Below are 16,653 nucleotides of genomic sequence, written 5' to 3' on the forward strand. Positions count from 1 at the left end.
ATGAATGCTATAGAATTCGGGGAAGGAAAGTATCATTTCAAGTTTAGTTGATCTATAAAGAAGATGGAATTTAAGCTGGAGCTTGAAAAATGTGTAAGATTTATATAAGCTAAATAGTGGAAAAATGAGTATGATGGGCTAGTAGAATAGCATAAGCAAAACGAAGGTAAGCATTCACCCAAGCACATAGATATGTAGTTGGCCTACCTGAAACAGGGGGTTTGTAAAGGTAGGATAAAACTGAAAAGATTAGTTCCATTGTTCATTCAGCAGGTGCTTATGAACACCTTGTTCTGGCAATACAGCAGGGAACGTTCTTTAGAATCATGTAGGGTAGTGATATGTGCAGTGGTGGTGAAGCAGGGAAGATGGGGAAATACTGGTGAGGTGGGGATTACAACCTTGTGAAGAGTGATCAGGGGAAAGCTTCACAGAGAACATGAATTAATGACAAAAAACTAAAGGAAGTGAGGGGGATGCCTGGTGTATATCAGAATAGCAGGCAAGAGGGTGCAGCTAGTCCAGAGGCCATGGTGGGATGTGCCTGGCATGTTCAGAAAATAGCAAGAAGGCCAATATTGCTGAATGGAGATTGTATAGACATGAGACCAAAGAGGTTGTGGGAGTCCAGAGCCTATGAGCTAGAATAAAACTCAGAGTGAAATGGGCAAACATTGGAGGATTTGAGCAGAGAGCGATCTGCTTTATATTTTAAGGGGTTCCTTCTGACTGATATTTTGAGAACTGACTATAGGAGGGGCAGAGGTGGAAGCCAAGGAGCTGGTGAGGGGACTGCAGTAGGGGCCCAGGCAAGAGATGAGAGTGGGCGAACTGGAGGGTGGGGGAGGCAGGAGGGTGAGGTGGCAGGGTAGTGAGAAGTGGCCAGATTCTGGACATATTTCCAAGATATCACAGATAGTACCTCCCTGACAAAGTGCATGTGGGAGATAAGACAGAAAGGCGGTTAAGGGTGACTCCAAGGATTTTGGCCTAACAGTTGAAAGGATAGAATTGATAGCAAATGAAGTGGGGAAGGCTGTATGAAGTAAGATCAGGGCTTTGGCATGAGCCATGTTTTTTTCAAGTGAAGATGTTGGACAGGCAGCTGGGGATAGGAACCTAGAGCGAAGTGGCGGGGAGTGTAAGAGGGAGGCAGAAGCTTTAGATGTGGAAGTTGGTATTTTAAAGCTCTGAACCTGAATGGCTGAGGAAGCCAGTGAAGATGGAGACAAGAAGAGGTTCCAGAGCTGAATCCTTTGATATTACCCAAATAATAATAGGTTGGGGAGATTAGGAGGAGCTGTGTGGGGGCCCAAGATTTCTTTGGAACACAAGTTCATGGGTGTGGCTCTTCCCTGTTTCTATAGCCTTCTGCTTAAACCAGTAGCAGCTCGCTTTCTGGTTATTTGTTTCGGTGTCCAAAAAGGCCATGGGAGGGAAGATAGTGGGGGTATGAATATTTAAAGTTGACAGATAACTAATATCAATTTGACTTATGTTTTAAACTATCATTACCTGGATTTTCTAAGACATTAGGGCTTCTTTGTCCTCCTCCACCTCCTTAGATGGCTTCAGAAGAGTCGTCAACATTTTGAGCCCCATTTCTTCCACTTATCCTTCATATTAGAACTATGCTGACATTGCAGTCATCTCATTTTTTTCTGGCTTTTATAAAGTCCCGTCTCCCATTTTTCTTTCTCCTTAGCCTGTATACTTCCTCCCTAGATTTTGGCCATTCTAAGCTTTTCTCACTGTAGAACTCTTGAATGAAATCCTGATCTCAAATGTCTTCATTGATTAACCAAGACCTCTCAGTCTCAGGGACTCAAGTGTTTGCTCACATTTAGGTTTGTATGTTACTGTTTGTGTGGTGGAATGCATATTTATGTCTCTTTCATCTTGTTTTCTAAGCTGTGTAGTGAGTTTTTCTTGGACAGGTCCTAGATAGCATTCTAGAAGCCTTACTTTTTAGTACGTAGGCTGTGCTCATTTTTTAGTCATAACATAATGAGGCCATCTAGGTTTTCCATTCTCTTCTTTCCTAACTTTCCCTTATCAATCCTGAGCAGGTCTTGAAAAGCTAAAAGCATCTGTGGCAGTACTTGGTCTACAGTTAATTTGAGCCTCTGCTGTTTTGCAGACCCCTCCAGGCAGCACAGAGAGGACATCTCTGCATCCCAAGAGGAAAGCGTACAGCTGATCAGCATCCCACCCACACCCACCCTCACCTCGACTGCTGTGAAGAGTAGGCAGCCCCTGGTGGGGTTGGAAGAGAGGGAAGAAGAAGGCAACTCAGAACTGGCGTTTACCCAAAGGTACACCCCGGGGAGAGCCTGGCTGTGATTTCCCAGTTTGGTGTCTCACCATTTCTTTCGTGTTGTTCCCTCCTACAGCACCCCTTCATTCTCACGTTCTCTGGTCCTTCCCCACTTTTTTAGCCTTAATATTTTCTTTTTCTCTCCATTCTCACCTTTTTGATGGTCGCTTTACCTCCTTTTTTTACTCTTTATTTTTAACCCCTGTCGTTGATCCTACTTCATTCCCACAGCCAGCCCCCTTTAGGTACCCAGAGGTCAAGGCCCTCAAGTCCACAGCATTTTGAGACTCCACTCAACCCTTCAGGCCCTGGGCTGGGCAACCGACTGACCCGGTGAGCCTTTCCCATCATTTTCTGTCCTCACTTCAGATCTGTCACCCACTGTGAGGGGATTCTCCTCTCATCAGTGCTTCTGTGATGGTCTCTGTGGACTTGTCTTAACCACAGAACACACACTTCCTTCCAGTATAATATGGAGTCCTAGTGTGTAAAACTGATATAAATAGAGCTGCTCTGACTGAAGCACGGGTGGGGACCTGGAGCCCTACTCTGCTTACTGCCCACCCTGCTCCCCTGGGTGCCTCTGCGAAATTCTCAGGGGTTCTTGAAAACCCCTGCTCTTTGCTACCGCTTCCAGACTGAGCCTGATGGAAGACGATGAAGAGGTAGAAATTCAGAATGAGTCCAGTGAAGAGTGGCAAGATCCAGCCAAGGTAAGCAGAGTGACGGGCCCTTTTCTTCTAGAAGTAGAAGCAGTTGAGGATCTAGAATCACTCTCCTCTGTCAGTCTCGCTGATGCCTTATCCTAGAAACTGCCCAGGATCTTTTGAAAGAATCATAAAGGAGGAGGGAGGTTTGTAAGTAGCCTTTCACTTTGTGTGGACCTTACTTTTATTAAAGAAATAGAGAAAGGAAATTTTAGTTATCAAAAGGGACTTGAGGTAGCAGTCTCCCTCTCAATCCTCATATAAATATTTTGCCTCTGACTCTGTTAAGAATTAAAGGTACTCCTAGAGCTGGGGATGGAAGGTCACCCAGTCCAGCCTTGCAGCCCATTCACTAAGTCTTCATAACACATGCGCACAACAGGCACACCCCTTGATGGGCTGCCGCAGTGCCTCTTCCTCCACTCACTCCCTTTTCTGCCCTAGCTTGCCTGCTGAAGCTAGTACAACATTGTAGATCAGTTGGAGGAGGAAATGCTGCCAGTTCAGTAGGAAGAGCATGGAGTCAGAGTGAGGGGACCTTAGAGTCTTCAGATCCACCACTTTACCAAGTTAGCTCCTTAACCCCTCTCAATCTTATCTTTAAAATGGACCTCTTACACAAAATACAAAGTGAAGGCACCTTTTAAACAGGAAAAGGTTATGTTGCTGTTACATTCTGTTGTCTGCTCTTTGAGGAGAAAGGGCACAGAGAGCAGAGGCGAGTGGAGGTCTTATGTGCAAAGGGAAGACCAGACAGCAGGGCATCTGTTAAAGTAGTCTTTCCTAAAGTCCCCTTAGGAAAAATCCCATTCTGTAGTTCCAGAAATGAATGAATTTAATAAGAGTTGCAGTCAGCAGGCCAGGAAAGGAGGCACTTCTCTGATGACTCTGATCCTGCTGTTCACTCTGACTTTGCTTCTCTTCCCTCCCTGTCACGTGAGACCGGAAAGGACCTTTGTTATTGTTTGCAGGTGAAGGGAGTGGGGAGGGACCTTTTTGACTTTTGACCCCATTCTTTCTAGCAGTCTTCCTCCAGTGAGCACAGGCTGGACCTCTTAGATTCTACAGAACTGAGCATTGAGGTGAGTGTCCCCAAAACAGACTATAAAGCAAGTTAAGAGGAGTCGTGCTTCCTTGGGAGATGCTGGCAAGGAACCCACGTACCTGTCACATAGGTGGAAAGAAAGGCCACAGCTCCTGGCCCACTGTCTCTGCTGTCTTAGGGCTGTAGGGGTATCCTGGGGGGAGGGGCTGTGCAGGAAGAGAATGAGAATTGTTATCTAGAGGACCTTGCAGTCATCTCTTTACCCTTTGGTCTGTTGTCATGCCTCTGTATTTTACTTTTATCTTTCTCATCACAGGATTTCTGACATGACCCCGTGCCCCTCCCATCTCCACGACATGACCACTTGGAAAAGGCAAACAGGAGAGAGAGTGAAAGGAATCATTACTTCCCCTCCCCTCATCTCTCAAGGGAAGGAGAGGTGGGCTGTGCCTTTCTAACCTGACCTTTCTCTGATGATGCTGGGATAGAGAAGCAGAAGCCCCGGTCCTCCCTGATGCATTGTGGCTCTGTCCCTCTGTGTTTGAGCAGAGTGACTGTTTTCTGCTGTTTGGAGGGGCAGGCGCTTTACCTCAGCATTGGAGAGGGTCACTGCCTGTGTTGAATGAAAGGAACCTGATAGTTTTTCTGTATTTGGGGAACATCTTTCCTGGCCTGTTTTGTGCACTTCTGGTTAGCTGAATAAACACATTGGAGTCAGTTCCAGGATGTGGCTTGAAATTGTTAAACTGATGGAGGTCAGTTTCTTTGCTGAAGTCTTAAGTGGCTTTGCCTTACCCCATGGTCCAGTGTACAGGGGCCGGCACTGCACACCACCCAGGTAGGCTGGCTCTCAAGGACATACAGCTTTGTAACTGGGAAACTGGTTACCTTAAAGTAGTTTATCTCGTGGAGACAGTGTAGGCCAACGAGGGGAGGTAGGTAGCATTGGATTGGATGTAGGGTAGACCTTCCTATCTCATCTCCACTGAGGCCAGGGCAGTCCACATATCATTGTAGCTTTCACCTAAGGGTTCTTTACAGAAATGATTTCCTGCCCATATCCCAAAGACACCTGTCATAACTTGAACTTTCATAAGTTATTCTGAATGCCCAAGTCCTCAACCCCACCCTCTCTTGATCTTTGCTTCCCCAGCTAGTTTCTCACCAGTACTGGCAAGTCATTCTCCAAAGTACATCTTTGATCTGTGTCCTCTCTCTGTGCCACCATCATCTCTCACCTAGACTGCCACAAAATAGCCTCTGGGTCCTTGCCTCCTTGAAGCTGACTTGTTCTCCTTCTGCTTCTTGGAACAGCACAGAACCTCTGTTCTTTCCTTTCTCTCTGAAAAGCAATCTAATACATAAAGATGCTGTTGTCACTTTATTTTTTTCAAAGATTTTAATTTTTCCCTTTATAGGGGATTTACAGTGTTCTGTCCATTTCTACTGTATAGCAAAGTGATCCAGTCATACATATATTTTTTTCTCCCATTATCCTCCATCATGTTCCATTACAAGTGACTAGATATAGTTCTCTGTGCTATACAGTGGGATCTCATTGCTTATCTACTCCAAATGCAATAGTTTGGATATATTAACCCCAAACTCCCAGTCCGTCCTACTCCCTCCCCGTCCCCTCTGGCAACCACAAGTCTCTTCTCCAAGTTCATGAGTTTCTTTTCTGTGGAAAGGTTCATTTGTCCCATTTATTAGATTCCAGATAAAATGATACCATATGGTATTTGTCTTTCTCTTTCCGACTTGCTTCACTTAGTATGAGCGTCTCTAGTTCCATCCTGTTGTCACTTTGTACTTTCACTGTTTGCTTCAGTGGTTTAAGGAATTCTTCAGCTTCTTCTTTTAGACACGAGCTTCAGTTCTTCCCTGTCTGGGCATCTGCTTTAATATCAGCTTATCTGTATAGTCTCCCAGGCCAGACAGCAGTCATCCAGCTAGTGATTTCTGCAGAAGGAACCATCGTTTCCTGTGATTAGGTCACTCAGTCAGACTCATTTATTCCTCCTTCAGCCTTCCTTTCCTTCCCTCCCAGATAAAAGCTAGAAGCTTTTTGTGAGTCTCTTTTGGAAAGCCAGCCTTACCAGTGCCCTAGGGATCATTACCTTATAATCAGTGGAACAACTCCAGAGAGAGGAGCCTTTTCTTTTTTGATTTAATTTTTATTTTAGATTTTGAGAGCACAGTGGATACACAATGTTGTGTTAGTTTCAGATGTACAGCAGAGTGATTCAGTTATATGTATACATGTGTCCATTCTTTTTCAGATTCTTTTCCCATATCGGTTATTACAGAACATTGCATTTGCTGTATATAGTAGGTCCTTGTTGATTATTTGATAAATAGTAGTGTGTATATGTTAATCCCAACTCCTAATATATCCCTCCCCACCTTTCCCCTTTGGAAACCACAAGTGTGTTCTCTGTGGCTGTGAGTCTGTTTTTGTTCTGTGGAAAGGTTCATTTTGCCATATTTTAAATTCTGTATGTAAGTGATATATATAGTATTTGTCTCTTTCTTACTTAGTGTGAGAATCTCTATCTGCATCTGTGTTGCTGTAAAAGGAATTATTTTCTTTTTTATGATGAATAATATTCCATTGTATAGAATTACCACATCTTCTTAATCCATTCATCTGTCGTTAGACGTTTAGGTTGTTTCCATGTCTTGGCTATTGTGAATAGTGCTGCAGTGAACATAGAGGTGCATGTATCTTTTGAATTGTAGATTGCTGGATCACATGGTAGTCATATATTTACTGTTCTGAGGTAGCTCCATACTGTTTTCCATAGTGGAAATGAAAAACCAATTTATATTCTCACCAGCAATATAGGAGGATTTCCTTTTTTTCCACACCCTCTCCAGCATTCGTTATTTGTAGACTTGTTGGAACTGGTGCAAGGTGATACCTTATTGTAGTTTTGATTTGCATTTTTCTAGTAATTAGAGGTGTTGAGCATCTTTTCATGTGCCTATTGGCTATCTCTCTGTCTTCTTTGAAGAAATGTCTGTTTAGGTCTTCTGCCCATTTTCAGTTGGGTTGTTTTTTGCAGTAGAATTGTGTAAGTTCTTTGTATATTTTGGAGATTAGGCCATTGTTGGTTGCACTGATTGAAAAGATTTTCTACTCTTAGGTTGGTTGTCCTTTCACTTTTTAATTGTTTTCTTTGCTCTGCAAAAGCTTTTGAGTTTCATTAGGTCCCATTGGTTTATTTTTGTTTTGGTTGTCATTAATTCTAGGAGGTGGATCAAACAAGATGTAGCTGCGACTTATGTCAAAGAGCATTCTGCCTATGTGTTCCTCTAGGAGTTTTATAGTATCTGGCCTTATGTTTAGGTCTTTAATCCATTTTGAGTTTATTTTTGTGTGTGGTGTTAGAGAATGTTGTGATTTCATTCTTTTACATGTAAGCTGTCCAGTTTTCTCAGCACCACTTATTAAAGAGACTGTTTTTCCTCCACTGTGTCTTCTTTCCTCCTTTGTCATGGGTTAGTTGACCATAGGTGCTTGGGTTTATTTCTGGGCTTTCTATCCTTTCTATTGATCCGTATTTGTTTTTGTGCTGGTACCACACTGTTCTGATGACTGTAGCTTTGTGGTATAGTCTGAAGTCAGGGTGCCTGATTCCTAAAGTCCTGTTTTTTCTTTTGCTTTTACTTTTTTTTTTGTCTTTTGTCCTTTTAGGGCCACACCTGCAGCATATGGAGGTTCCCAGGCTAAGGGTCTAACTGAAGCTGTTGCTGCTGGCCTATGCCAGAGCCACAGCAATGCCATATCTGAGCTGCGTCTGCAAGCTACAGCACAGCTCATGGCTACACTGGATCCTTAACCCACTAAGCAAGGCCAGGGATTGAACCCACAACTTCATGGTTCCTAGTCAGATTCGTTTCCTCTGTGCCATGACAGGAACTGTTTTTTCTTCTTCAGTGTTGCTTTGGCCATTCAGGGTCTTTTGTGTTTCCATACAAATTTCAAAATATTTTGTTCTATTTCTAGGAAGAATGTCCTTGGTAATTTGATCGGGATTGCATTGAATATGTAGATTGCCTTGGAAAGTATAGTTCTTTTGACAATATTGATTCCTCCAAACCAAAAACATGATGTATCTTTCCATCCGTTTATATCATCTTTGATTTCTTTCATCAGCATCTTATAGTTTTCAGAGTACAGGTCTTTTTGTCTACAGTTTTCCTGTAGTGTGTTTAGGATTTTCTAGGTATATTTTCATGTCATCTCAAACAGTGATAGTTTTACTTCTTTTTTTCCAGTTTAGATTCCGTTTTTTTCTCTCTTCTCTGATTGCTGTGGCTAGGACCTCCAGAACTATGTTGAATAACAGTGGTGAAAGTATACATCTTTGTCGTGTTCCTGATCTTAGTGGAATTGCTTTCAGTTTTTCACCTGGAGAATGATGTTGGCTGTGAGTTTGTCATACATGGCTTTTATTATGTTGAGGTAGGTTTCCTCTATTCTCACTTTCTGGAGGGTTTTTAAAAATCAAAAATGGGTGTGTAATTTTGTCAAAAGCCTTTTCTGCATCTATTGAGATGATCATTGGAGTTATTCTTCAGTTGATGTGGTGTGTTATACTAATTTGTGGATACTGAGAGAATCTTTGCATCCCTGAGATAAATCCCACCTGATTATGGTGTATATCCTCTTAATGTAGAGTTGTATTCGATGTGCTAGTATTTTATTGAGGATTTTTGCATCTATTTTCATCAGTGATATTGGCCTGTAATTTTCTTTTTTTTTGTGGTATCTTTGTCTAGTTTTGGTATGAGGGGCTGGTGGCCTCTGAATGAGCTTAGGAGTATTCCTTCCTCTGCAGTTTTTTGGAAGAGTTTCAGAAGAGTAGGTGTTAACTCTTCTCTACAAGTTAGATAGAATTTGCCTGTGAAGCTGTCAGGTCCTGGACTTTTGTTTTTTGGAAGTTTTTAAATCGCATTTTCAATTTCAGTACTTGTGATTGGCCTGTTCATCTTTTATCTTCCTGGTTCAGTCTTAGAAGGTCATACCTTTGTAAGAATCTGTCCATTTCTTCTAGGTTTTTCATTTTAGTATATATAGTTACCTATAGTGGTCTCTTGTGATCCTTTGTATTTTTGCAGTGTTGGTTGTAACGTCTTTTTCATTTCTAATTTTATTGATTTGCACCCTGTCCCTTTTTTTCTTGGTGAGTCTGGCTAAAGGTGTATCTATTTTGTTGATCTTTTGAAAGAACCAACTCTTGGTTTCATTGATCTTCTATATTGTTTTCTTTACCTCTATTTCATTTATTTCTGCTCTGATCTTTATGATTTCTTTCCTCCACTAACTTTGAGCTTTGTTCTTCTTTCTGTGTATGTTTTAGGTGTGAAGGTTGGGTTGTTTGAGTTTTCTCTTGTTTCCTGATACAGAATTGTATTGCTATAGCTTCCCTCTCAGAAATGCTTTTGCTGTGTGCCATAGGTTCTGGATTGTCATATCTTTTTGTTTTTTGCTTTTTAGGGCCACACCTATGACATATGGAAGTTCCCAGGCTAGGGGTCAAATCAGAGCTACAGCTGCCAGCCTACACCATAGCCACAGCAATGCAGGATCTGAGCTGTGTCTGTGACCTACACCACAGCCCATGGCAATGTCAGATCCTTAACCCACTGAACAAGGCCAAGGACCTAACCCACATCCTCACGGATACTAGTTAGGTTCATTACTGCTGAACCACAATGGGAACTCCAGCTTGTCATGTCTTTATTGTCATTTGTCTCTATCTTTCGATTTTCTCTTTGATTTCTTCAGTGGTCCATTGGTTGTTTAATATAACATATTGTTTTAGCTTTTAGGAGTTTGTGTTTTTGCTGTTTTTTTCCCCCTCATTAGTCGACTTCTAGTCTCATAGCACTGTGGTTAGAGAAAATGCTTCAAATTATTTCAGTTTTTTGAAATTTACCAAGGCTTGATCTGTGGCCCAAGATGTGATCTCTCCTGGAGAATGTTCCATGTGCACTTGAGGAGACAGTGTATTCTGCTTCTTTGGGTTGGAATATTCTATAAGTATCAGTTAAGTCTATCTTCTAGGATATCATTTAAGGCCTGAGTTTCCTTGTTGACTTTCTGTCTGGATGAACTGTCCATTGTTGGAAGTGGGGTATTAAAGTCCTCCACTGTTAGTGTATTACTGTCAGTTTCTCCTTTTATGGGTATTTGCAGTTGCCTTTTATATTGTGGCACTCCTGTGTTGGGTATATATATTTACAATTGTTACATCTTCTTGGATTGAGCCTTTGATATTATTTAGTGTCCTTTTTGTTTCTTGTGACTTTCATAAACTGTTTTATCTAATATGAGTATTGCTACTCCAGCTTTTCTTTGATTTCCATCTACATGTAATACTTTCTTCTATCCCCTCACTTTAAGTCTATATGTGTCCTTATGTCTGAAGTGGGTGTCTTAGAAACAGCATATACGTGGGTCTCATCTTGGTATTCATTCAGCCGGTCTGTGTCTTTTGGTTGGAGCATTTAATCCATTTAAATTCAGTGTAATTATGGATAAATATATACAGTGGTGTATATTCTTTATTCTGTTCCACAGGAGTGATTTCCACCAATCTGTCTTCCAGATCACTTATTCATTCTTCTGCCTCCTTTATTCTGCTATTGATTCATCTGGTGTGATTTTCATTTCAGTTATTGTGTTGTTCATCTCTGATCATTAAATCTTCTAGCTTCTTAATTTTTCTTAATTCTTCTCGATTTGTGCCTCCATTCTTTTTCCGAGATCTTAGATCATCTTTACTATCATTACTTTAAGTTCTTTTTCAGAGAGATTGCCCATTTTCATTTCAATTAGTTGTTCTTCTGGGGGTTTATTTCATCTCTTTATCTGGAACATATTTCTCTGCCATTTTTTTTTAACATTCTGTGTTTTTGGTCCCAGTGCATGTGAAACCTTGTTGTATGCACCCTCAAAGAGTGGAGTCCCTGTTTTCCCAAGTACTTTGTAATTCCTGCACTCAAGCCCCACTGGCCTTTAAAGCCAAATACTCTGGGGGCTTCTCCTGACACCAGACTCTCAGCCTGGGCCTGATGTGGGGCGCAGAACTCTCACTCCTGTGGGAGTACCTATGAGATAGTTATTTTCTAGTTTGTGAGTTGCCTACCCAGTGGATATGGGATTTGATTATATCGTGTCCCTACTACCATCTCTTTGTGGCTTCTTCATCTTTGGATGCAAAATAGCTTTTTTGGTAGGTTTCAGTGGTTTTGTTGGTTGTTCAGCAGTGACTATTACATGTTTTCATGAGAGGAGATGAGCCAACTCCTTCTTCTCTGCCATCTTGTCTCCCTCTATAAAGTGAGGTGTTCAACAGCTTTGACCTCTTGCATTAATAGGAGACATACTGCTGACAGTACTTGGTGCTGTTGGTAATGGCACTGGTCTGGTCCATAGAGGTGCTATAAATGAGCTTTTGTCACCAAGTATTTTCCTGAGTTGTAGCCCACCACTGCTGTCTGCCTCTGCAAACCATGACACTGTGGTCCATACTTTGTCTTCTTGCATCCTTCAAACAGGTCAGGGAGGTCCCTCCTTCCTTGGAGACTCAAAACTAGCTCTTTCCTGCATCTACAGCTGTCTTTCTTCAGATTGCCTCTCTTGCTCCTTCTTTTCCAAATCTGATCTCCAGTGACAGCCTTCCTTTCTGAGAGGAGCCTTTTTTCTGTGGGTCTGAAAGCAGAGTGGGAAAAATAAGGTGAAGATGTAGAGGTCACCAGGGCAAGAGTCCCAAGTTATTTAAATAACCAGTCAAGCCAGTACTTCACAGTCATGAGAGTCCTTGGAAGCTCTGTAAATATGGAGATCTTTATGCAGCCAGACACCAGTGTGTGGATTGAGCCCCAACCTTAGAATCTGTCCAAGTTTTATACCATGCTCCCTAGATTGTTGGCCACTCTTTATTGTGAGTTTGGGTCTAGGTCGTCTCCCCTTGAGTATGGGCTCTGTGAGTGATTCACAGAATATGGTGGAGTAGTGCAGGGCCAGTTTCTGAGCCCAGACCTTGAAGAAACTGGCAGGTTCCAAATTTTGTTTCTTTCAAGATGTTCCCTCTTGGCAGTGAAGCACCATGCTGTGAGAAATCCCCAGCAGCCACATGGAAAGGCTGCATGTAGATGTCCATCCGACAGCCCTAGCTGAGGTCCCATGTCCAGTGTCAACCAGCAGGCATGACATAGGTGTGACTCAGATGATTCCAACACCTAGATTTGGGGTCTTCCAGCTGAGGTGGTCCCAGGCATCAGGGAGCAGAGACAAGCCATCTTTCCTGTACATTTTCCAGATTCCCAACCCACATAATCCATGAGTGTGATAAAATGGTGGTATTTATAAGATTAAGTTTGGGGTGGTTTGTTATGTAGCACTAGTAACTGAAACAGAACTTTAGAGTCAAAAGTTACCAGAAGTTTCGATGTATTTATCAGTTTAAAAATTACTTATAGGAGTTTCCTCATAGCCTAGCAGTTAAAGATTTGGCATCAGGTTTGATCCCTGGCCCAGGAACTTCCACATGCCCTGGGCATGGCTTTAAAAGAGAATTATTTTTATACTGAGTGAACATTTACCACTTGTTTTATTTATCATATACCTTAAAATGTAATGGATGAGTTATGGTGAAATAAGTTCTTTTATTCTTTTTATGGCCATACCAACAGCATATGGAAGTTCCTGGGCTAGGGGTTAAATTGGAGGTACAGCGGCTAACCTACACCACAGCCATGGCAACGCCAGATCTGAGCCACACGTGTAACCTACGCAATAGCTTGCAGCAACGCCAGATCCGTAACCCACTAAGCAAAGCCAGGAATTGAACTCGCATCCTCATGGGCACTAACGTGTCAGGTTCTTAACATGCTGAGCCACAGTGGGAAATCTGGGTGAAATTTTTAAAATAATTTGTTGGTTTACAGTACCAAAACAACCCTGTTTTTGCTTTAAAGAAACAGCAGAAGCAAAGTGAGAAACATTTTTAAAAATCATGGCTTAACATTTTATGAAGTTCTAGTTGAAAATTCAGTTTAATAGTTTTGTTTTGTTTTGGCTGCACCCACAGCATGTGGAAATTCCAAAACCAGAAATCAAACCCATGCCATAGCTGTAACCAGTGCCAGAGCAGTGATAACACTAGAGCCTTAACCCTCTGAGCCACCAGGGAATTTCTGTCTTGATAGTTTTAAATGATCTTTGTAACTGAAGAGTGTCTGTCTCTCAAACATGTAAATCCAAATGGAATAGGTGCCATGCTGTGTCTGCATTTATTACTTTTTAAATAGACAAGCCATAATCCACTGAGATTCTTCATTTGGAAGACATGTCACCATGTCAGAAAATGGCTTCCAAATAAAAATAATAGCATTCTTGGAGGGGTACACATTGTTTGGGACCAGAAAGCCACTACATCCTGTCTCGCATATGTCGCAGTTGGTTATAGTAAGTTAGGAGTGTGCCTCTCTGACCTTAGGATACTTAACTGATCTTGTAAGAGGTGAACCATGACGTTTGGATCCCAGTGAGGGCACTAGTGCCATTTAAAAATACAGTGAAGTTAACTTGTATTATAGTATCCTTTAAAAAGTAGAAATGTTAATCATTTTTCCTTCATGACACCAGTGTGTATTTCGTGTCATCTGAGGGTGCAAACACCCCACCTTGACAACCATGGCTTTGTGCCAAGAAGCCCCTTGCTGGCAGAGGCAGGGCTGTCAGCCTCACAAGCAGCAGCTCCCATTGGTCAGGCCCAGATCAGGGCTTATTTAACCTTCCCTGTGTTGGTAAGTGACACCAGGGAATGCTCTTCAGGGGGCTGGCATTGCTGTGTGTGGCCTGTTAACTTACTGTTGAATCATTGCTTTTAAATTATTTTAAGTATTTTTCAATAAGCTTTTTCTTTTTTAACCCTTGTAACCATGTACTGAGCCAGCAGGTGAGTTGTTGGTGTTCTCTCCTAAATTACAAACTGAAGAGGGTTTTTTCCAAACTGCTGAGAAAAGTCTTCAGCTAGGAAGTCACCTAGTCCTTTGAACTCTAGGCAGTACTGACTGAGGAGGAAAGAATTTGTGGTTGGATGACATGAGAGGATAAGGTGCTAGGGTTGGTGAGGGTGGGGTGGTAATTTTCACATGAAGACGCTTTGAAGTCTTCCTTGAGCTCTGTAGTTCCTCCCCAGGGAATAGGGTGGATGGAACATTTGGATCCTGGAAAGGATCCACACAACAGTTCGTTCTTTAGCACAGATTCACTGAAAACCCTGACTGTATTTGAGTTGGGATGGATGAGAACCAGGCTCTAAAGAATGGTCAAGAAGGAGCAGAGAAGTAGTGAGAAGATCAGCAAACCCACCAAAGATGAACCTCAGGAAACCGTAGAGAACAGGAGCTCAGAATCCGGGGGAAACCTGAAGGAACATGTATTTGATTCAGTAGATTACACCCAGTGATGAGGTTGTGGTCTAGGAGAAGCTCAAAAATAAAGCATCTTGTGTTGCAGTAGCCTCTCACGTGGGATGAGGAGGCAGCCCAAGCTGGGAACTCAGCAGAAGTTCTCCACTGATGTGGCAGGAGCTGCTGCGTTTGTGACAGAACCCTTGTAATTCAGCTTAAATTTTTCATTGAGAGAAGCAGCTCAGCATAGTTGTTACTAGTGTGGATTCAGGACTGATAGTTTGTCATGAGTTCAAACCCCGGCTTCACTGTGTACGAGCCTTGTACCTCTGGACAAGTTATTTACTCATAAGGTGATCGTTGTGAGTGATTAAAATATGTTAGCTTCATAGTTAAAAAATTGTCACATACCTGTATGTTCTCTCTTATTGTTTACATTATTTGAATGTGGGAACTTAAGTAGCTTTTTACATAACATGAAAATAGATGTAAAAATAAAATGAGTCCCACCCCACAAACTCAACATAAGGAATATCTCATAGAAAAGGATGGTCATGAAGGTTCCCTGAGGGAGGGCTTGAGCTAGTAGGAGCAGAGTGCTACACCTACGCTAATTTACTTAATACTGTCAGTTACACTGAAGCAGAGTGTGGTCCCTATTGGAGTATTGCTGCTTTGGGGGAAGTTAAGTTGTTTTGCTTAAACTTAATGATCTATGAAATTCTGGCACCAATTCAAACCCTCAAGGGCCTAATTCTAGGTAGACACTGGCCACAGGGCTGTTTTCTCTGCAACAGGACTTGGGCTGTGGCTGCAGAGATTTCACGAATAAATGTTAGAACAGGAAGTGGCTATTACCAGGCCTGTGTCAACTTAACCTGTACCTCCAGGCCAAAGAAGAAAGGCCAACAGTGCATACTGATGAACACAGAGCTTGCGTAGTTAGGTTTAATGACTTTTTGTGTCTCCAGAGTTCAAAATTCTGGAGACTGTTCAGGAATAGCCCAGAAAGTTCTGAGAAAGGATGAGGACCTTCCGGTATAGATATAAAAAATAAAAGCATTCTACTTAGGCCCATGTGATACTGACACAGGAATATCTAAATAAATCAGGGAATGCATTAAGAGAGAGAATCCAGAAGTAGACCCGTTTGTAAGAATTTATGGTTAATACATCAGGAGACTGAGGGAACTTGGCCAAGGTGGTGGAATAGAAAGACCCTGAGCTCACCTCCCATGGGAACACAAAAAATACAGCTCTTTACAAAGCAGTCCTTGATGACAAAGACCAGAATTTACCAGGAAGATGCAAAATAAGAACCACGAGATGGGTACAATTAAAGATACAAAGAACCACGAGATGGGTAGGAGAGGCAGAGTTGCAGTACATTCAGTACCCAAAGAACATGATTATAGTGTAGAGCTTCTCCCCAAGAGCAGGTGGTCTGAGGCCCACATCGGGCTTCCCAGCCATCAAGAAGATGAGTCCCCTCTAGAGTGGCTTTGAAGGCAAATGGGGCTTACTTTTCAAAGAGCCAGAGGCCTGTGGGAAAGAGATTCCACTCTCATTAAAGGGTGCACACAAAATCTCACACACTCTGGGACACAGGGAAGAAGCAGTAATGGGAAAAGAGCCTAAGTTAGACCCATCTGCTGATTTTGGAACATCTCCCTAAGAGGCAAGAGGCAGGTGGAGCTCACCCTGGAGACATAATCCTGGCAGCAACCATTAGAGGGAGCTTGTTCTGCCACATGGAAACTGCTGGCAGGTGCCATTTTGGAGTCCTCCACTAGTTCATTACTCACCAAACTAGCCATGGCTTGGGAGGCCTTTGGGGGTCCTGGGGTAGGTGCCTGACTGCTGCTGGTATGTTGGCTGGGTCCTTTCACAGCAGACTCCATGGCTGTGGTGGTCTTGGAGTTGGTGTCTGCTCACTAGTGGACCAGACTGGGGTCCAGGGCAGCCCCACCCACCAGCAGGCAGGCTGCCTTAAGACCCCCTGAAACTATGGCCACCCTTTGGACATTGCCCTCTCCACTAGGTGGCACAGAACCTGGCCTTACTTCACACACTAGACCTGGGACCCAGATCCACCCACCAGTTGGCAGGTACCAGACCTAGAACACTCTAGTTCCTGTGTCCACCTACTA

At 42.6% G+C, this 16,653-nt stretch overlaps 1 protein-coding gene across 4 annotated transcripts in view; it reads left to right on the plus strand.

The window, feature by feature from the left end:
* Positions 1 to 4,792, plus strand: part of STAG3 (stromal antigen 3) — a 35,991-nt gene extending 31,199 nt beyond the window's left edge. For 3 of the 4 annotated variants that reach the window (XM_021086217.1, XM_021086215.1, XM_021086218.1), the window contains 5 exons: positions 2,141 to 2,315; positions 2,549 to 2,650; positions 2,955 to 3,030; positions 4,047 to 4,106; positions 4,386 to 4,792. In XM_021086217.1, coding sequence (XP_020941876.1) covers positions 2,141 to 2,315; positions 2,549 to 2,650; positions 2,955 to 3,030; positions 4,047 to 4,106; positions 4,386 to 4,394 — 422 coding nt within the window. In that variant the 3' untranslated portion in view covers positions 4,395 to 4,792. The remainder of the gene's footprint in view (positions 1 to 2,140; positions 2,316 to 2,548; positions 2,651 to 2,954; positions 3,031 to 4,046; positions 4,107 to 4,385) is intronic. The other variant, XM_021086216.1, reaches the window with a different exon arrangement.

The sequence above is a fragment of the Sus scrofa genome, chromosome 3 (genome assembly GCF_000003025.6).
Source record: "Sus scrofa isolate TJ Tabasco breed Duroc chromosome 3, Sscrofa11.1, whole genome shotgun sequence".
In the NCBI taxonomy this organism is placed as follows: domain Eukaryota; kingdom Metazoa; phylum Chordata; class Mammalia; order Artiodactyla; family Suidae; genus Sus; species Sus scrofa.